A 22,688-nucleotide genomic window follows, 5' to 3' on the forward strand; every position below is an offset into this window, starting at 1 on the left:
GAACAAATAGAAAATATTTGTCATACACAGAGTTTTAAATAGATTGTTTTAATGCATGCAGAAATTCAGTCTATAACATGATGGAAAGTTAAGTATTTGAAAAGAAAGAATATAAATCGATACAAAAACGGTGCAGAAAAACAGGCATAGAATGAATAGGTCCAATTAAAAAATCAGAATCAATTTTGATTCTTTTTGTGTAATGATTGTCTTTTGCGTTATATTTTTATGCTTCAGTAATATTGTTTTTTTTAAAATGGCAGAATAATTTAAAGGAAAGATGTTCATACGATAACACCACTAATGCACAAGTAAGGGCAACAAAGTTAAAATATGCTTGGGGTCGAAATTGTGATGTGCAATATTGCTAATGAACCCATTCATTTGAAATTCCTCTATCCACTATTTTAATGAAGGCCCATTAAGGGAGTTAATGCTTTCATTAAAATAGTAGACAGAGAAATTTCATATGTATTAGCTGCTAATAAAGCGCACCACAACTTCAACACCCCTGTGAACCTTTTTTTTTACAGGAGCAGCATAGCAGGTCAGCACAGAGGAACACATGAATCACACGCAGAAATGAAAATTATGAAAATAATAATCTAATCTAACAGGATTATAATTTACATGCTCCAGGAAGCAGGGTCCAATTTCACTCAGATGAGGATCCTCTTTGTTGTACTGCTTCTCCAGGTCTCTGACAAAACTCATTTGAAATCTATAAATGTCTTCAATATTTCCGAATATGACTTTCAATTGCTCATCACTGAACATGTCCCTGCGTTTCTTGCATTGCCTAAGGTAACCCTAAATAAACAAAAAAATAGTTTAGCTGCCTGTGGTAAACTTCATTTACAGCAGCAAATATAACAATAACATTTAATAATTAGTAGCAAGTTTGATATTTAATTTCTATTGACCTGTTTTCTCCTCATCCAAGTAGTTTTACCTTGAATGAATAATTTGGGGAAATGTTAATAAGTTGAATCTGATATGCAATAACTTGAAAGGTGGTATAATGGTAAATTTACAGGTACTACATGCTCCTTGTAACGTATTTGGTTGTGGGCCAAACAAATTCTGCAATTTCATTCAAGTCATGGATAAAGGAAATTTGGAATGTACTTTAATGCTGATGCATTTTTTGTCACTGTGATTTAATACAGTCTAAGAGGCTCCAAATTGTTCTCTTTTCTCAGTAAACATCTGTTATAATGGACTGAACATACACTATACCATATAAATGAAATCTTAACAAAGATGTTTGGGCTACTTGCAGAGGAATTCTTACTCTCATCAGTCAAACAGAAATCCAAATGCATTAATCTGCATATAGTCTATGATATGTCTGATCTGGACATGGTTGACACTAAATGTCCCCATTTTCAGTTAAAGTGTTTTGTTGGAGCATCCTGTTGTAGGACAGGCAGAAACACCCAGCACTACTGGGGTCTTCCAACTTCACGCTGCTGACATGATACGAACAGCCCAGCTGCAAATGATTTCAGATACAAGCAAGGAACTGCCCCTCACACTGTGGTGTTCCAGCATTCTTACAAATACATGGGCCACAGAAAAGCAAAGTTCATTCCTCAGATATGGATAAGGACCTGTAAATGTTGGTGACTGCAGTGGTGGAGAGAAAGGCAGTCTTTTCTTCTGCAGATCACCAAAGGACGCCACATCATCATACTAAGTGAACCCAGAAATGGACTCAGATAGTGGCCTGGGTCAGTGAGGTGATCCAAGTGAAGCATAAAGCTCAGCAGGACAGGAAGAAAGTCAATGATCTCCTGTGCAGTGCAAGGGTAAGTGTTACCATCTTCTTTCTGCAACCTCACATTCACAGGGCACCACTTACACAAACTTTTCTCCTGCACACACATCTCACCAAGGCTCATGGGCAACAACTCTCACTGTTGCATCATATCCATTTAATGGCTCTCATCCAACCCATCATTCCAAACTACTAACTATTGCTGCCCTCTGCACTTCCTACTCAATCGCTGGAGACACCTCACTACCTCACCTGCTCCAGCATCATCACTAACTACTCTTCCATCCACTTTCATAATACCCAATCCCTTCTTTTGTCTCACTGTAGTTCAATCACCGCAAAACTAAGCTTGCGATGTCGATGAGCATCAGGGTTATCGGTCCTTATGAGGAAAAAGTACCTAATCTAGCTGGAGAACACTGTGACTACAGGGAGAGGTCAAAGGCCAACCAGTCCACTAAGCATCATTGTGCAGTTGTGTGCTCATCTCCTATTATCACCAACATGTATTCTTAATCTAGGTAACTTATTTTTTCTTCTTAGACAACTCATGTCCTCTCATCTCTTAGATAGACACTCATGGCAAGAAGAGGCCAGTGACAGAGACTCTCTTCTCCACATTCACCTCTGACATCTCTGAATCCTCTGAGGATGCACTGGCAAGACTGTCACCTGCAGCTCACAAGCTCACACCTTGGGGTTTCGCTTTCTAGGTCACATCCAGGAACACAATCTGGTGAGCACATCACTGAGACATCTTTGCAGTGGAAAAAAACACTCCAGATCTCTGGCACTCAGAAGATTTCTGAAAAACAGGTAACTCTGTCACCTGGACAGAAGATGATCCCATGATTTTGGTGATTAATGACTTTGTAAAAATACATGAATAGGTGCAGGGATAGCAGGCAGGTTTGTCAGAGATAACTGGTAAACTGGACTGAAGGTTGGAGGAGTCCACCAATGTTATCAGTAGCACCTCTGTAGGCTTGCAATTGGCCGTTTACTTCACTATGGAGATCCAGGTCCAGCACACTCAGGGTCTGATGGATATGCACATGGACTTGCTCTGAATTGCTCTAGTCATAGGTGTTCACTATCAATGGGATAAAGCTGAGAGAAGAATGAGGGACCTTGACCTCACTCCAGGTGCCCCTTCCTCCCAGGAAGGCAGCATAGTGCCAGCAGGCACACAGAGGGAAGAGGAGCCATGCTCAGGACCCACAGAATCCTCTTCTACGGACACTCCAGAGGTGTCAAGCCCCTCCACCTCTGGCTGCCTACAATGCTGAAGTCTACAGAATTTCAAATCGATGAGGGTGAGCCTACACCCGGGCAGGGCATTCCCAGCAGATATCTCGAGCCCAAAAACACCAGGGATGACTGCACTAGTCTTTCAAGGCAACTGGGTCAATCACAGAGCAGGCTCTCTCCACCCCAGTTTGCAAAATTCAGGACTGCATGTAGACATCGAAGCAACATAAAGGAAGCAGGAAAAACTTCCTAAGGGTACAAATTTGGGAGAGATGGAACATCATTATAAATACATGCTCGCTTGCACTCTTGAAAAGAGTCCTTTGTATCATTTTTACCATCAGACCTGGTTAAGTCACACGCAGGTAAGGGATGAGCAGTCTCTTCAGATATGCTAAGGATGAAAGAAGTTGTAATGACCAAGCATTACTCATCTCTCATAAGCTGCAAAGAAGCTGAGATGTCAAGGGTCCTTGAACCATGATGCTGATGGTCATTGCAAAGACATTACATGTTAATGTGGATAACACTGGAGCTAAATGAAATGCACAGGGAAAATGCTAGTGCCTGGCCAGCACACATCACTCCACACTTACACCCACCTTGTGAGCAAGAGTACGGAATCACTGATGATTCCACACATCTTTGAAGGGAAGATTTCCTTCTATCTTTCAGCTTTCCAAGGGAGCATCTTAAAATTTAAGGCTGGGAGATGTACAATGTGCAGCTCATGTATCCACTCTCCCTCACATCGCATTGGTATGCTGAGGAAAACGGCATAAAGTATCATCTCTCGCAGGTTCAATGCTATCCTATAGGATGCTCAAGCATTTCAGGGAAATTTAGCATTTCACACACACTGTGAAATATTAGGGTCTTATTCAGCCTTCACAAGTGTTTACGTCCACTCTATCAAATTGTACAAGTTCAGACCCTTGCAGGAGCCAAAATCTGGTCTGTTTGAACTCAGCAGCAAGTTCAAGTGGCCCTACTGAGTTTGGATTTCCCTCCTTTGTGCATGATGTCCAACCCTCTTCCCCTGCTGTCAAAATGTGATTTCTTGCAATGGTGGTGGGACTTCCACATCCAGGTCCCACCCATTATTTTTAAAGGTCCACAGTGTCTTCCTATCACCTTGAAAATCAAACCTAAATTTATTTTTGAGCTTTTGCATGTTAATTTGATAATTGACCCAATTTGAGTTTTATTTATAAAATGGAGCATATTCCTCACTCAATATTCCATTCCTCATTACAATAAAAATAAGCATGATTTAAAAGTCACCACCTTGACCATATTGACAATCAGGCAGATATTTTGGAATACTATAATTAACAAAAGCATATATGCGCACGAGTTAAATTATCACTGAATAGAAATCAAAAAGCCCACTGGTTCTAAAGCCAACTTTAACAATACAAATGTTACTATTACAATACTTATTCACACTGCAACTTTAAATCCAAGTAATTCTAGTCCATACAAATTGAGGAATCCAAAGAATCACCTAATTAAATGGTTTATTTTCTAAGGGATGGACTGAGGCAGTTACAGGTAAACACATATCCTCTGTCTTTTAACTCTCAGAGGTAAAAAACAATCACTTCATGCATAATGTAATATTGACTTAAACCATGAGACTTTCACCTACCTTCACATTAATATCATTAAATCGTTATACCTGGAATGCTCTTCATTGGAAGATTACTTAGATGAGAATGTATTACCTTTTAATGAGTAACCTGATGCTTTACTGTATTGCATCTCGAGGTTTTAGCTGCAGACACATAATTTATTAATATTTAAGTAGTCTGTAGCCCTTTGTGATATTTTGCAGTGTAGGTCTGAATTTTTCCAAGAACAAATGTCTAACAATTACTCAGAGTATCTCAGAGCTCTTTCATGAAATTTACATCATTAGCATGAGGGAACTCAAAACTGTTATGTTATTATTACCTCACAGATGTCCTTCAGATGTTTAATGTAGTGTCGTTCTGTGCTCATAATTTCATTGATGACATTTGCTCTCATCTGGTCTCTGTTCTGAACACTCCTGCCAAGGCACAGGCAGTCAGAGTTTGGGTCCAGATGTCCATTTTGAATTTCACTACTGGCTTCATCTACAGTGTCTTCCTGGTTCACCCAAAGCTACCATTGAACAAAGAAACACACAGTATGAATAATTGACTGATATTATTGTGTAACAGGTTACTGATGGTATTTGAACATTTTTAGGAGAAAATATTTCAAATAGTTAACTTGTTTTGTTCACCTTACCTAATGAGGGACATATTTGCATTGGATGCAGGTCAGAGAAAGTTCACCTGGGCTGATTCCTGGGATTAAAGTGTCTTATGAGAAACATTCAAACTTGTTGAGTCTATATTCATTAGCATTTAGAAGAATGAGATGTGATCTTACCAAAATATGTAAGATCTGAGTGGACTTGACAAGGTAGATGTTGAATAGGTGTTTGTCCTCATTTTGTGTAATTTAGTGCTAAGTGGCACAGTTTCAAAAGCGGTCTTGTATTTAAGATAGAGATGAGGAGATAAGAAGAGGAAAAAAAATGATTTCTCAGGGGGTTTCTGGTCTGTGGAATACTCATCCACAAAGAACAATGAATGTTGGGGCATTAAATATATGCTAAGTTGCCCAGTGTCCAGGGATTTGCAACCTAGGTGGATTAGCCATGGTAAATGCAGGGTTACAGGGTTAGGGAGGAGGTGGAATGCTGTTCAGAGGGGTGGTGTGGACTCGATGGGTCAAATGGCCTGCTTCATATCATATCATTATAGTTGATTAGATAACATTCAAGTAGCGAACAGCAACCACAAGCTGAAGTTTTATGTCAACATTTATTAAGGGCAAAAGACGCAAGTCTTAACGAGTTAATTGACCAAACTGATGTGGAAAACATTACATACTTGTGATGTTTGCCAATTGTCAAACTGATCATTTTCTGGGGACTGGATAGTGTTGAGTGTAAAATAAATAGCTTCTTTGTATGGAAAACATGTAAAGCAGCTTTGGTTCTGAAGAAGGATCACTGGACCCAAAATGTTAATTCAGCTTTCTTTCCATAGATGCTGCCAAGTCTGTTGAGTTTTTACAGCAATTTTGGTTTTTGTTTTTGATTTCCAGCATCTGAAGTTCTTTGTTTTCTTGTTTCATGTGAAGCAGCTTGCCTCACAGTAAAATTTAACTAGCTGGGGAAAGATGTCAATTAATTGACAACGAGAAGTTGAGACAGAGCAGGCTTATCACCCGTTCTGGTCTGATCTTCAGTCATGTCTACGTAAATGAGTTCATTTGTGATTGCTGGCATTGTTTGCAGTATTTTTTGCAGTGTATTTTGCTTTAATAAAGAATATTTGGTATATTACATTGTTAGAATTGCCTTGGCTTATTGATATCCAGAGTAAACTCAACAGACCAGAGAAAGTGGGAAGAAAAGTATACGTGTAGTGTATGAGCAGCATGGTATGGCATGAATTGGCATTAACTTGCATAGGAGTTCTCGAGGACCATGAGGTTGGGTGAAGATTGTCAGTTGGCATTGGACAGAATGTGGAACCGTGAGATGGTTAGAGGGCATATGTTGGCATGGACACTATAAAGGGCCATGGGGGTTGGATGGAGAACTGAGGTGGCAGAGCATGTCTGGCTGTGAGAACTGAGGGTTATTTTGTTTTTAAACTATCCTGGAGTACTGTGGCAAGCCTGACCGGTGTCTACAATCATCTTGTGGTCACACATCAGAAAGCCGCCCTCCACCGATCTAAACAAATAACCTCAACACCATACCCGCACCCATCTGATGTTGCAGTGTATTTTCTCAAATAGCAAATCTGAGCATCATAGAAACAACCCAACTCTAAAATCAGGCTGCTAAATATACAGTGGTCAAAGGAATTTATGGCCAAGGGGAATACAACAAGATTAGGAAAATGTCAAATGAAATAGGAAGGTAAAAGCCAAGTACAAAATTATCTTGAAATAATAAAAAATAAAAGTGTTCTAAAACACATAAATAAAAATAGGGAAATCAGAGTAGGGATACACTAAGAAATACATATAATAAATAGTTAATGACAGACATATTAAATAATTACTTTACCTCTGTATTTAGCAGAAAGATTAACATAGTGATATGACAATGGAACAGATCAAAAAAATGTGCAGTCATTTAAGACAGAAGAGAGAGAGATAATTGATAAACTAATCAAATTTAGAGAGACTAAATCCTCTGATCTGATGGACTGCATGTTAATAGAAGTTAGGGAAGAGATAGCAGAAACATTATTAGTTGCATTTTTAAAAAGTCATTAGAAAATGGAATAGTGCCAGAAGACTGGCAGACAGTTAATGTGATTCCTAAATATAAAAAAGGTAGAACTATTCCAGGCACTATGCACCAATTAATATAACGTCAAAAGTAAGAAATAAAATGGAACCCTCACTCACAAATAGAAAAATATCTACAAAGTGAAAATGCAATACAGTTGTCAGCAAAGATTCCAAAAGAGAAGGCAACACTCAGCTCCCTTTATTGAATTAGTTGGACAATTTTCAGAAGGCTTAGATAAAAGAAATGCATAGAGGTGACATTTTTGGATTCTCAAAAAGCCTTTGAAAATGTTTCACATGGTAGCCTCTTGACAAAGTTCAGAATATGTGGAGTCTGGGGACAAGCAGCAGAATGCATAGTAAGCTCTTTCTAAAACAGAAAAGACAGAGTTGGGGTAAAGATGTTTGCTCAGATTGGGAAAAGGTGAGATGTGATGTTTCACAAGGATCTGTAGTGGGGGACCATGTTGCTCACTATTTAAACAAATAAGTTGGTCTTAGAAAGTAAAGGTACATTTTAAAAGTTTGCAGATGGTACCAGATTATGATATATGTTTATTACAAGGAGGAGTCTTTTCTCCATCTTCTTTAATGTCTTCACATTCTTCTTAATGCGTAGTGGGAAAATTATTCAAATTGAGGCCAAACTGATGTTTTACAAAGGTGCACCATGCTTTTTTAGAAGGAACATTTGAGATGAATAACAGATGCAATCAAGAAGAATCCAGAAAAGTACACGAGGTTGAGAGGAATAAAAGGAGATGTTGATGCATTCACGAGAGAAGGATGGAAGGGGGCCAGAATGGAGCATGAACATGAACATAAACCTGTTGGAGCAAAAGGCCTGTTTTACTGATGCGTAGACAATGCATTCAAGAAATTTTAGAACATGATGAGTTCATTGTAACTAACAATACTGCTCTCCAATTCTTTCTTGAATTCATTTTAAGTGTCTGTTTTAATAGCTGTTCCTGGCAACTTATTACATTTTACAATTACAATATTACAATATCATCTTTTATTTTACAATTTCTATTGCTCATTCCGAAGTAATGACTGTGGTTTAAAATACAAATGGTTAAAAATTACACAATATGATAACAGCATCAAACATATTAACACATTCACGATAAGTTCCTTTGTTAGGGGTTAATAACTTATTAAATCAGCATAACAAATAAATTTCATATGAATGAATAAATATATTTATTCCTAACAATAATGCAATGTAAAATCAAATCAACCAGGCGCTTATTCATTGTCATTGTTTTGCTATTTCAGTCAAAGGCTGATTTTTGCAGATTCCCCTACACAGATAATATAACCAAAATGTCCACAAACTTCAACTGTAACAACAACATTGTACATTTTACACTGCTTTAATTCGGATGGCAGCAAAATCCTGATACCTTTTGTTTGGCTGCTAATCAAAAGGGATAATAAGAGGAATTAATACAGATAATAAAAATTTTCCACTTCCCATGTTACATACAGAGACCTAATCCATAATTTTGTTCATCATCAGAATTGTGCTAGAGATAATTCCAGTTTGTTTTGAGCACTGAATCATTAAAAAAAAAATACTTGTTTACAATCTAATAATTGACTTCAACTAACCAGTGACCCAATGGGTAAAGGCACCGTACCTTAACGCATAAAACTGTAGGCCAGGAGATGCTGGATTTGCTGCTCACTCAATTTATGCTGAATTAACAGTTTACCAAATGATGTGACATTGAGAGTGCTAAAATAAGCTTCAGTGCCTTGAGCTACATGAGAAAACTTACCCAAAGCTTCAACTTCTAAGCACTATCCAATAACCTCTACAGCAAAATTTACAGCAAGTGGAAAGTCAAGTGAAGAAAGGATCAGGTTGAGCAAGGACATTGCCTGGGATTAAATACTCCCTTTTTTTTATTCATTCAAAGGAGTTGCAGGCTAGGCTACCATTTATTGCCCATGCCTAACTGCCCAGAGGATAGTTAAGAGTCAACCATATTGCTGTGAATTTGGAGTCACATGTAAGTCAGACCTGGTAATCATGGCAGATATCCTTCTCTGAAGGACATTAGTCAATCAGCGGGCTTTTCCTGACAATCAACAATGGCTTCACAGTCATCATTAGATGCTCAATTCCAGATTTTTATTGAATTCAAATGTCACCGTCTGCCACACTGGAATTCAAGCCTGAACATCACCTAGGTCTCTGGATTAATAGTTTAGTGATAATATCAATGCTTCCCCTTCCTTACAGACTCATTCCCTAGACTCACATAGCGCTATGATAAAACAGATGAGAAAAACCATTCTACACATCTACACCCACCTTATAGAATTCTTGAAATTTAAGATATTCAGAAATAAATCTAATAATGGATTGAGGAGAACCTTCTTTACCTATACATTAGTGAGAACGAGGATTTTCCTACCACAGAGTAGCTGAGACCAACATTCTAGTCCTTTTCAAAGGCAACGATAGAGAAACACATGATGGAGAAAGGAATAGAGGACGATGATGAGATGATTACAATATGTAAGGTGAGAGAAGTTTAGTCCAGGATCTGCTCTAAATGGCCTGCAAATTCTATGTAATTGTAATGCACGCAAATTCACCATATTTATTACCGATGTAATTTAATAACTTTAATGAAAAACCATTTTTCTACCACAAAATTTGAAATTCAGCAAACAAGAAGTGTTAATATTTTTATAAAGTTAGGAAAAGCCCTCATGAAATCAAACAAATCTTGGACGCAGGTTGCGATTCCCAGCTCCACAAAACCCAGAGTAAAGAGGGTAAATCAGTAGTTTGACTGAACTCAATCCTGTATGGAACAGGATAGGAATGTACCAATGTAGTCCTATTCTTCACATGGTTTGGTTTGGGTTCTTAATAAATTAATACATGATTAAATTTTTGTGCACTTCAGCACCTGTAATGTAGGAATGGTGTATTGGTTTGTAGATTTACTATCATTTTAATTCAATTTTACCTTTTGATTTTCTGTTTAATACTTCTCTATTACTCCCAAATTGTTCTTTTTTTTAAACTACACAATTATTATATGTTTGCATACTTCTACCCTGATTAAAAGAGATCAAAGACTAAAGGCAAATCAGTCTTCGGACTGCAAATGAGTCTCAAGAATGAAATAACATACTTATTATGATGATAGAATTCTAAGAAACATCCAAACTTGTAACTGACAAAGAAAGACAGGTGGCATTTTAAGCTGAGTTGACAGAAGGGAAAAATTGCAAAGAGATACTTTGGAACTAAAAAAAATGGATAGGTTATTTCTAAATGTTGAAAATCAGTAACAGTGGAAGTCAGAAGAGACTTGAAACCCAAAATGATAGACCATTAAAACACTATAAATCTATTGTGTTAACTCTCACAGTTAGTATGCAGTATGCCTTTAAGAGACATGCTCATGATATCATCACTATATCAGAGTCTATGTCCTGAAGATACAAGGGTTCCAGGCTACATGTTAAATTGGGCTACTCGAAGCAGGACAGGCTGATGGAAGTGTACTATTGTTTGTCATCCAGTAGTTTTAGATTAGCCCAGACTGAGTAGGCACTGCGTAGGATGATCAGCCATAATCCTTTTGAATGGCAAAGCAGGCTTGGAAGGCCAAATGACCTATTCCTGTTCCTATTTTCTATGTCTCTATGTAAATGGTCACCTTTTTAAGGCAGAGATGAGGAGAAATTTCTTCTTTCAAACAGTAGTGAATCTGAGGAGTTCTTTACTGCAGAAAGCTTTAAGGTTGAATTGTTAAGCATATTCAAGGTTGTGATAGACAGATTTTAAATCAGTAAAAGAATGAAGATTTATGGGGGAAAGGCAGGAAAATTGAGTTGAGGATTATCAAATCAACCATGATCTCATTGAAGGGTGGAGTGCACTCAATGAGTTGAAAGGTACACTTCTGCTCCTATATCTTATGATCTTGAAAGAAGCCAATTTAACTTAGCTTTCTTGAATTAACAAAAAATTATGTTTCTAATTACCAAACATGAGAAGATTTGCTAATTCAACACATATACCTTTTTTTTCCCCTTTTATTCATTAACAGGATGAGAGCATCACTGGCTAGGCAGCATTTATTGACCATCCCTAATTGCCCAGAGGGCAGTTCGGAGTCAACCACATTGCTGTGGGTCTGGAATCACATGTAGTCCAGGCCAGGTAAGGATGCCAGTTTGCTTCCCTAAAGGACATTATTGAACCAGATGAGCTTTTCCCGACAATCGGCAATAGATTCACGGTCATCATTAGGTTCTTAATTCCAGATATTTTATTGAATTCAAATTCTACCTGTGGCAGGATTCAAACCGGGTCCCCAGGATGTTATCTTGGTCTCTGGATTAACAGCCAAACGATAATACCACTAGGCCATCACCTCCCCATACCTCTTACTTCTAATCTAAGTCCAAAAAGATTTTCAAAAAAACGTACAATTGTTTATGAGGAGCAGAAAGTTGAATGTGGTGGCTGCTGAAGTGGAGATTACTGGTAACAATGATGATATCAATGAACAGTTGACTCCACAATCCATGGTTTTACAGATTAGTTGAGAATTTGCAGTCTTGCTGCCTTTCAAACATTATCAAATTCGAGCATACATGGTGGAGAGGGCCCTTTGCTATCTTATTTCCTTTACCTGCTTTGCAGTACTTGGAATGAGAGGGAGGAATAACTGTGACATAAGGGGTAACTAGAGGATAGTTACAGCACATCAACACTTAAATCCAGGGTGGTACACAAGACAGCATTCAGTCCCAGAAGACCATTCCAATTGATTTAAAATTGGCTGTTTAACTCCTACATTCATAGAATCCATACAATGTGAAAGCAGGCCAATCAGCCCCTCAAATCCACACCGACCCTCCAAAGAGAATCCCACCCTATCCCCGCAACCCTGCATTTCCTGTGGCTAATCCACCTAGCCTGCACATTCCTGGACACTATGGGCAATTTAGCATGGACAGTCCACCTAACCCCCACATCTTTGAACTGCCTTTTCGCTCCCTGTGTATTCTTCCAAGAGAAAAACATAAAATGTGTTTGCAGTTTGGGGCATAATTTGAAGGTGGATGGCTTAAGGCTGAGTAAAGGTTCATCTGTCTCTCATTATCTTTGTAGTCGAAAGGAAGTTACAGTTCACTCTATTTAAAGGTATTTTGATACTGTATGGCTACTTTCCAAAATCCTGGAGTTCCCTACCCAGTGGTATTGTAGGTCTACCTAGAGCACATGGGCTGCACCGGTTCAAGAAATCAGTTTACGACCACCTTCTCAAGGTCAACTAAGGATGGGCAACAAATGCTGGCCAGCCAGCAACATCCACATTCTACAAGAGAATAAAAAAAATTCCATCAATCTCTCCGAGGCAGCCAATCAATTTATATAAACAGACAGTTTTGGTTGTAGCTGCGCTTTAAAAAAAACACATTTTGGAATTCTGGAACTAAAGTTAAAAATGTCCAGTAGTTCAGGATTCAAACCCATCAATTTAACGCTACAGATGTAAATTCAGTGGCCAGGTGGAAAGCAATCCTGGTATATCAAACTGAAGGCATTAAAGAAGCTTCAAAGGTATAAGTGCAGTACAAATTGAACACAGGGACTAGGGTAGACCATTCAGCCTGCTCTACCATTTAATACAATTATTGCTGATCAAACACTTAAATGCTTTTTACTCACCATATCCCCATCACCTGTATGCCAATAGTAATCAGAAATCTATCATTCTCTACCTACTAAAGAATGAACTTCTGCAGTCTTCTGGAGGTAGAATACTAAAGATTCACTGTGTGCTGAGGAAAATAATTTCCCCTTATCACAATCTTAACTGGTATCTCTTTTAATTTTAAATTGTGTCTCCTGGTTCTAGACTCCCCCACCAGGGGAAACATCTTCCTTGCATCATTTTGTCTCTTCATTTAAGATTTTTTTTTAAGTTTGAATGAGATTATCCCTCATTCTATGAAACTTGAATGAGCACAGGGCCATTTTGTCCAATCTCTATTCATAGTACAACACTAGTGTACTTTTGTTGGCAATAATCTCTTTCCGGAGTTACAGAGAACAAAACTGCACACATTACTCCAGATTCAGTCCAACCAATCTCCAATACAACTGAAGTGAGACTTCACTATTTCTGTACTTACATCCTTATGCAATAAAAGGTAACATTCCATTAGCCTTCCTAATAGCTTGCTGTACCTGCATGTTAGCCTTCAGTCACTTAATTTCAAGGATATCCAAGTCCCTGTGTACATCTACATTTTCCAACCTCTCACCATTTAAGAACTACTATGCATATTTGTTCTCCTACTAAAGTAGATAACCTTAAAATTATCCACATTATATTCCATCTGCCATGTTCTTGCAGTATTGCGAAGACTTTCCAAATCCTCCTGAAGACATTTTACATCTTCCCAAGAATACACATTCCTGCTTAGCACTGTATCATTTGTGAACTTGGAATCACATGCCCAAATAATTGATAGATATTGTGAACAACTGGGACCCAAGTACTGATCTTTGCAGTACTCATTGTCACCGACTGCCTATGTGAGAATAACCCATTTATTTCTACTGTCTGTTAGCCAATGCCAAATGCATGCCAATACATTACCACCTACCTCATGTACTGTAATTTTGCTAAGCAACTTTCTGTGCAGGACCTTTGTCATTTCATGTGAGTATCTCAAACATGTGAACATGATGAGAGGAGAAACAGGATTCTGGGTGAGAGACGTGTTTGTATTTTCCCATTTCAAGAATACTCAGGGACAGATCTTAATAGTGAGTTTCAACCCTGGTCTAGGGGTGTTAGTGACCGGATGTCCTAGTGTGTCACCTAGTTTTTCGTGAAGGTCATAGCTTTAGAAAAGCCACTAAACACCTCTGAAGTGCAGGTAAAGAAAGGGGAAATTCCCTCTTACTCTGAGTACTGCCAGCTAGATGATCGAAATAAAGCAGAACAAAAGAACTTCAATCAACCTGAAAAGCCAAGAATTTCAAAACTGACTGTTCAACTACTAACATCAATGCTACCGGGACCATCTATTCCAGTGGTTACAACATTCTACCATCTACTCTTCACAATTGATTCAGTGACTGATCTGTATGTTTTTTCCACTTTTTTTGGACTAATTTCATCTTCACAAACTGTATGTATGTGTGTTTCATTATTATTTCTTCTCTCATTTAGTAACTAATAAACTCACTTCTTTGCAAATGCAATAAAGCTTCAATGGATTGGTTCTTTTTAAAAATAAATTTGATCTGGGAGAAGAGTACCATAAAGGGCGGGGATCCTTTGTAAATTTAGCTTGTGCGACCAATTGAGGAGCAAGTCAATAAAAATGAGTCAGCTCATCCCTCCTCACCTGGGAGCTTAACAATTTGAGGTATCCTGCCTAGAAGTGCAATAAATGAAGGAACCTTACCAAGGACTGGTCATAACAAAAGTAACAGATAGTTCCTATCATTGCTGTTGCTTAGGCTTGGTTGAAATAGTCTAAATATTCAATATTTCAGGAATGAAATTTGGAAACAATTTGTACCCATGAAGTGTGGTAGAAATCTAGGGTTCTCCACAACTGATTGATTCTGATATTTTTAAAATCTGAAATTAATATTTTTGTTAACCAACTGTATTAGTGGAGATGTAACAAAAGCAGTAATGTGAATGATGAGCTAAATAAACTACGCACTCCCTTCCCATTTCTACTATTTGATATGCAAAAATGATTTTTGTTGCAATACATCATATCAGTTTTTTGCTTCCACGACCTTAGTTGGAAAATCACGATATGAGACTGTTATCATACTTTTTATGACGAGCTGCCTCTTGACTTTTATTATGGTGTATTTATATACCTTTGTCCTGCAGCTGTGGTGGAAACAAAAATGATGTTCCAGATTAGTCTTTTCTATTTCACCAGTGTCTTAAATATTTCCATAAAATATGTTGCCTGCTTCTTTTTAGGGTTGATAATTCCTAGCTTCCCTGCCCCTTCTTCCTTATAATTCAGTTTTCCTGCATCACAAATCAACATTATTAATCTTGCTGAGTGTTTTCAATTTTCTCACTTCATTGAAGTCATTGGTTTTGCTGCTTTACAGTTTAATTGTCACAACTCTTTGGTAACTTCCTCAATGGCCATTATTCATGTGCAGAGCAAGACAAGCAATTTCAGCACTATTGAACAGTGAGGGCTGTACAATTAGACCTGATCCTGTCCTCGACCAACATGCAGATATGCATTTGCTAGCAGAGGTCACTGCTTCATAATTTATTGAAAGAACCCTGGCTGCTTTATCCTTTTTCGTTTGGTTCTATAAATTTATTGTAAATTAAGGTCATGTAAGCAGACAAGATCAACACAGTGGCTCAGTGGTTAGCACTGCTGCATCACAGCGCCAGGGACCTGGGTTCAATTCCACTCTCGGGCAACTGTCTGTGTGGAGTTTGCACTTTCTCCCCCATGTCTGTGTGGGTTTCCTCCTACAGTCCAACGGTGTGCAGGCTAGGTGGAGTAGCCATGCTAAATTGCCCGTAGTGTTCAGGGATGTGTAGATTAGGGGGATGGGTCTGGGTGGATGCTCTGAGTGTCAGTGTGGACTTGTTGGGCTGAAGGGCCTGTTTCCACACTGTAGGGATTCTATGATCATCAGGATTGCAATGTATATATGGCCCTGATATCCTAGATTCTTTTAATTCGGTAAGAGTTCACTTATTGAGTGATTATGACGACCGGCTGAGACCAGTTAAACATAAGTTATTATTCTATATAACATAACGGTGGCTTCGTCATCTCTGATTCAGAAGGCTTTGGATCTGTAAACCCCATTTCACACATTTGGGTGTGAAATCTAGGCAGACATTTTATCTCAGTAATGAGGGAATGCTACACTGTCACAGGTGCCAACTTTCAGATAAGATATTTAACCGTATGGCTGTGCCACAACCATATGTTGTGATATCATGTCTGGGTTGTTGATTGAAGGTGTTCCATACTCTTGTCAATAAACATCAATTACCATTATTAAGAGTCAAAAAATAGCTACAAATAAATGCGCATTCCCTGATCTTACTGAATGGTTTGATATTCATCATGATTTTATATAACTTATTCACAAAACTGTGTCTATGATTTTGGCACCTATGAAAAATTGCCTAATAACACTAGAGTTACCTTCATTGGTACTGAGGATTTTAAAGTGCACAGTTTTGCATTTGCACATTCCAACTCATTCTTTTTATAGCATTCACAAACTGTAGAACATTCATTTCTTCACAGTTGCCCTCCTCTTACAAACTTCAGACTTGAAAATCCAAACATGTATTTTAATCTCTACATTCAGATTTATCTCAAGTTCTCTTTCTGATACTTTCAACTTTGGTAATGTACCGTACTATGGGCTTTGGCCCTTCAGCTAAACTCCTTAAATGATTGAGAAGCACTGTTATCTACAGGATGATTAATCCAAAACTCCATTTGGACAAATGCATTTAATTCCCATCATTAGATGACTCAGTGGGTAGAATCATATATGAATTTAAAAGATTCTGGGGTGTCAAGACCATATGTATATTGTAATTGTCATGGTCGTCTTGTCCTGACTGCCTACTTGGATTTAATGGTGGCAACAAGTTAACAGATTGTCTCCAAGAATCCTGTCCAGTTAGGAATGTTAGGTCAGAGGGCCAATCAGAGCACTGACTCTGTGCATGTTGACAAACAATCTGGGAAAAGTGGACACTGCCAATATAGGAGGTTTCTTCTGTGAACTTCATAAGATGGTTAAAATAGGGGTGATCACATCTTCCAGATGATCATTATGGAGGTGGAGGACCAAAGAAAAGGAAGAATAGAACATGAGTGCAAGCTAGCATAAAAAAAGGATTGTAAAAACTTCTACAGAAATGATAAAAGGAACCATCTGGCTCTGAAAAATGTGGGTCCACTAAAACCAGAGTCAGGAGAATTTATAATGGAACAGAGAAATGGTGCAGAAACTAAATGATTACTTTGTATCTGTTTTCACTGAGGAAGAAACAAGAAATCGCCCAGATTAAAAGGTCCAAGTGACTAAGGAGAATGAGGCATTGAAGGAAATTAGCACTAGTAAGGAAGTTCTACCCGAGAAATTAATGGTGCTGACTGTTGGTAAGTCCGTAGGAACTAATAGTTAAGATCCCAGAGTGTGTGAGGAGGTGATTATAGATGTAATCTATGCATTGCTAATCACATTCAAAACTCTGCGCATCGTGGAATAATTCCTGCAGACTAGAAGTTTGCAAATGTCACCCACTATTTGAGAAAGGAGCAAGGGAAATATACATGGAACCACAGACCTGTCAGCCTTACATCAGTAGCACAGAAAAAGTGAGAGTCTATCACAAATGTTGTGATAAATAGACACTTGAGTAAAAATGACCTGATTGGGCATAGTCAGCGTGGATTTGCAAATAGAAAATTGTGATTCTGGGAACTTCAGGGGGAGGCCAAGATGGATCACTCATTCAGCATTTCTAGAAGAAGATGGGTGCAAATACTTCACTCTTGTCTTCTGCATTGATGTGCTGCATTCCCACATCATTCAGGATGGGACATTCATGGACCCTCCACCTCCTGTTAATTGTTTAATTCTCCATCACTAATCAAGACTACATGTAGCAGGACTGCAGAGTATAGATCTGGTGCATTGGCTGTAGGATCACTTAGCCCTGTCTATTCCATGCTGGTTTTGCTGCTTCACATGCATATATCCTGTTTTGTAGTTTCATTGACAACTCATTTTTAGGAATGCCTTGTGTTAATCCTGACATTGCCTCTTACAGTCTTACTTGGGCAAGGGTTGACCTTCCAACTTAATTGCAATGGTTGAGTAGGGGTTATAATGGGCCACAAAGTTACACATTACGGATGAATACAATTCTGTTTGTGCTGATTGCCAATAGGGCCTCGTGGTTGGCCAGTTTTGAGTTGCTAGATCTGTTCAATGTATGTCATTTAGCTCAGTGATAGAGCTACACAATACGATGGAGCGCATCTTCAATACCGTGATAGAATTTTATCTTCACAAGTATTGTGTGCTGATCACTCCTACTGATTCTATCATGGATGGATGTATCATGACAGGAAGATTGGGGAGGATAAGGTCAAGTATGCTTCTCCCTTTTGCGTGTTCTTTTTTCCCTGGTGTGGTCCAAGTATGGCAGTTATGCACTTTAAGACCGAGCCACCTCAGGACACGGAGGTCCCCACCCAGAGTTCACTCTGCACCTTTGCCACACTCATTGCTTCTTTCAAGTAGCAGTTAACATGGAGGAGTACGGATTCATCAGCCAAAGAAGTAGGGGGTGTGGTAGGTGGTAATGAGCTGGTGATTTGCTTGCTTGTGTTTGAGCTGATGCCATGAGACTTCATGGAGTTCATGGAGTAAATGTTCAGGACTCTCAGGACAACTCCTACCTGACTGCATATCCCTGTGCTGCACTCTGTTGAGTCTACTATGCCACTGGTACAAAATATACCCAAAAATGGTGATAGTGGTGTTTTAGATGCTCTGCAGGTTATGAATCCACGAGTATGACTATGTCAGGTCAAGTCTATGTTCAACAGAGAAGTGATGCCGGGTATAGTCATTTGAGGGCTAATCTGGAACTCATTCATAGAAATGAATCAACAATAAACAAAGAATTCTTACTCTTCTGACATTAATTGTAAATAGCACAACAACAATAATTACCCAGACTCCAGAAAAACCTGTTTCTAGGAACTGAAGACTTTAACAAAATAGGCAAAAACACAAAGTGAAATAAAAATGTCACAAGATATTCAATGCACAAGAAGAGAAATCTGTCAAAAGAAAATCATCAAGTTTTAATGATCCACTTGTAACTGCAGTATAACACACTTGATAAAGCTTGTAAATCTTTATGTTCCCAGCTTGCAATGGTAGTATCATGGCAGCAGAACCCTGACCAAGTTATAAAGTTCAACACAGGATGGATTTCCATAATTATTCACTTAGATATGTTATGGAACAGACCTAGCCCCCTCAAAACATGTCAAGGAGATAACCTAGACCCTAACCTTTTCCTATTTTAAAAGTAAGTGTAAGGCATTGCATTCCAGTTGCAATTCAATTTGTCAAACTACTCGATGTTAAGCAAAACATATTTTAGTTTTACATAACAGTTAAAATACAGACAAAATAAAAATAAAACAATTGGCTTAATTGTAACTCTATCAAAATGCTTAACAAAATAATAGATATATTAACTACTACTAATTAACTGTTCTAATAAAGTGACATCCCACAAACACACCCTTGGCAAAGGCAAATTTAGTAAAATAGATTGTCTCACATGTAATTGTAGCAGCTTTTACCTGTAACATATAGACGAATAAGAGGTTCCCCACCCAGCTTCAAAACCCCAGCAACTGCAGAAAGGTAAAACTAAAATTCCTGGTTTTTTGGGGGGCTTGATCCCACCATTCAGGCTGCTTCTATTGTTCCAACTTTTAAAAAAGCCCCAAGGCATCACAAGCTGTTTACTCTACTGGCTTTGAGCATACTGCTCGCCGCCTCTGATTCAACCTTTCTTCACAAAAAAAGGACAAAATGCACCTCTTCAAGCCACAGATGGAGCTTGCACATACCTGCAACATAACTTTCTTCTCAATCTGTAAAGTCTGGCACAAAAATGTTGGTGCATCTGTAATATGAAGTGGGAGCTAGAATATTTCAACCTTAACTTGCTTGATCACCTTAAATTGCCTACAGTAAAGATGGACTGAACACAGCCTCTTGATTAAATGATGAGTATTCTATTGACTATTCAGCCAAAGTATTCCACCAGCTAGGTATCACGGTGCCAAATAAATCAGTTAATTCAGGATAAACCTGATTGAATTAATCCATTAACCAGGACAACTCAAAATTAAATGAATTCACAGTTAGACTTCATAGCAATTTAAACTATTTATGACTCAGCTGGGAATAAGATTGAAATTATACTCAATATTTCTCTCAGGGATAAATCTCTTGACTACAGGGCCTGTAATTACTTTCATATTGTATAATCCAAAATTCTCTGTGGCTTGCTATCTTATCTGTCTTTCTTATCTATACTCCTGCCTACACATTCTTTTCAGTAGCCACTTGCTAACTCTCACCTTCTCAAAATGGAGTACGATAATCATGAAAGGAACACAGCTGAAGAATGAACATATTGCTCAAATTCATGAGGTCATCTGGAGAAAAAAGCCATAGAAACCACAAAAAATTGTGGCACTTCCAAACCTATGCATGTCAGCAATTCTGAGGCTGAAGGCTTCACTTACAAGGGTCTCTGACAGTTACTAAACACACTTCATAGAGTACTGAAAAATATGCAGCCTATTCAACTATGTCAAATTACATTATGATGTATTGCTCCATCAATTGTGCAGCATCCTAAATGCTGTCTCTTTTTCTTTGGGTCGTTAGTCTGATAAAAGGACCAGCCAGAAGCCTTCAAAGAAGACTTCTCCAAAAAGCAGCATCCATCACATATTCCTTCCCTCACATGCCCTCTCAGATCCCCACACCCATCAGTGTTCCTCCTTAAGATGGCATCTGCATGCTCCTTTCCCTTGCCATTTCCATGGCAAGGCTTACATAATGCTGGTCAATATAATGTTTCATTTATCTTTGCAGTTCAAAGCCCTATGCTCAATCACTGCATTAGATCCATGTTACAATATAGCATCTAAAAGTGTCATTTGAATTTTACACTTACCTGTCAGAATATCCTGACTCCCAGGAGGCTTTTCCCACAAACTCTCCCAAGTGGTGCTTTTTTGGCTTCCAAAACCCACATCAGCACACAAATACTATGCACAGTAGGAAGTGCAGGTTTTTGGTGGTCCTCACAATGGAGTCTCTAATCTCAGAGGAGTGCTGTGTGCATTTTCCTCCAGACTCATGAAAATCCACATGAAAATGGTGCATGGTCAAGAAGACAGAGGGCAAGTTTGTTTTGTTAGAAAAACAATACTGAGTGTTTTACAACCTGATTAACACCCAATGGGAAACAAAATCGCTCTTTTCCAAAAAGTACATGTTCTCCTTATTCTGCCTATCAAAATGTATTATGTATTACTTCATACTTAAAATACCATTGCAGTTAACTAGCCAAATACACGCACAGATGCCTATACCTTGCTAAGATGGCCAAGAGTTAAATAAGAGACTAGACATTGCTAGATGTCTGCTGAATCACTGACAACTTCATATCTGAAAGTGATCAACTCCCCATCTGGCATTCAGTCGTTAACATCTTTCAGTGGAAATCACTCCATAGCAAGCTTTAATTTCTAATTTATCCTTTCTCAACTTAGAGGCATTGATGCTAATGGTGGCATCTCTTTAATTATTTTAGGTATTATCACATAACTCTCCATCGATTATCATCTTCTCGTTTCCACACTTCACTGCTGCATAAGTAACTTTACTAACTATGTCATAGTAGCTCATTAGAAGAAAAAAGTCTAGAGCAGCAAAAAAAAAACAATTAGATCAATCAAACACTTTCACTCAAAGCTCAAATATCATAATTCTTCATCAGCTTATTTTCTACTCAACTTGCTTATCCACTATTTTGGTTTGTCCACGAAAAGAATGATGCTGCTTTGCCCCTTCTCCAGTGGAAAGGCATATTTGTTGAGAGTCCATACCAGAAAACCAGATCCTTGGGAAATGGTTACTTTTGGCACTGGCAAAAGGTTAAATTATCAGAAACAATGAGCAGAATCCTACCAAGATTTGAATAATGTGGGCTATGGCAAGAAATTTTATCTTCTGAATAACCGTTCGAAGAGTCATATCAAACTTGAAACTTTACCTTTGTTTCTCTCTACACAGACGCTGCCGGATCTGCTTCATTTCTCCAGCATTCTCTGTGTTTGTTTCAGTATTCCAGCATCTGCAGCACTTTGTTTTTATTGAAAACTCGTGGCAATGCTCTGTTTATGTTTAGTATCAGCACAAAGTCAGGCAAGTTGTCACGATTGTTATCAGCCATATACAATGGAGTGGATATGTTGCTATATGACACATTGCTCTGTCAATAGGTACAAGAAGAGAGTGCTGATGTTTGGGGTGGAGCCTAGAATTCAAAGTCTGAGGAATGGCTGTTGTTGCCTTCCATGAATTACAAATGCACAATGGAAATGAAAGTGGCTGTGACCACACTGAGTGGGCAGGATGAGTGCCATGTGAGAGGGC

At 38.4% G+C, this 22,688-nt stretch overlaps 1 protein-coding gene across 1 annotated transcript in view; it reads right to left on the reverse strand.

Moving 5' to 3' along the window:
- Window positions 1-22,688, reverse strand: part of arhgef9a (Cdc42 guanine nucleotide exchange factor (GEF) 9a) — a 138,875-nt gene that overhangs the window by 106,731 nt on the left and 9,456 nt on the right. The window contains exons 2-3 of the mRNA XM_048605521.1: window positions 4,988-5,179; window positions 631-810 (exon numbers count right to left, since the gene is read on the reverse strand). Coding sequence (XP_048461478.1) covers window positions 631-810; window positions 4,988-5,179 — 372 coding nt within the window. The remainder of the gene's footprint in view (window positions 1-630; window positions 811-4,987; window positions 5,180-22,688) is intronic.

Source organism: Rhincodon typus, chromosome 14 (assembly GCF_021869965.1).
Source record: "Rhincodon typus isolate 14 chromosome 14, sRhiTyp1.1, whole genome shotgun sequence".
Classification (NCBI taxonomy): domain Eukaryota; kingdom Metazoa; phylum Chordata; class Chondrichthyes; order Orectolobiformes; family Rhincodontidae; genus Rhincodon; species Rhincodon typus.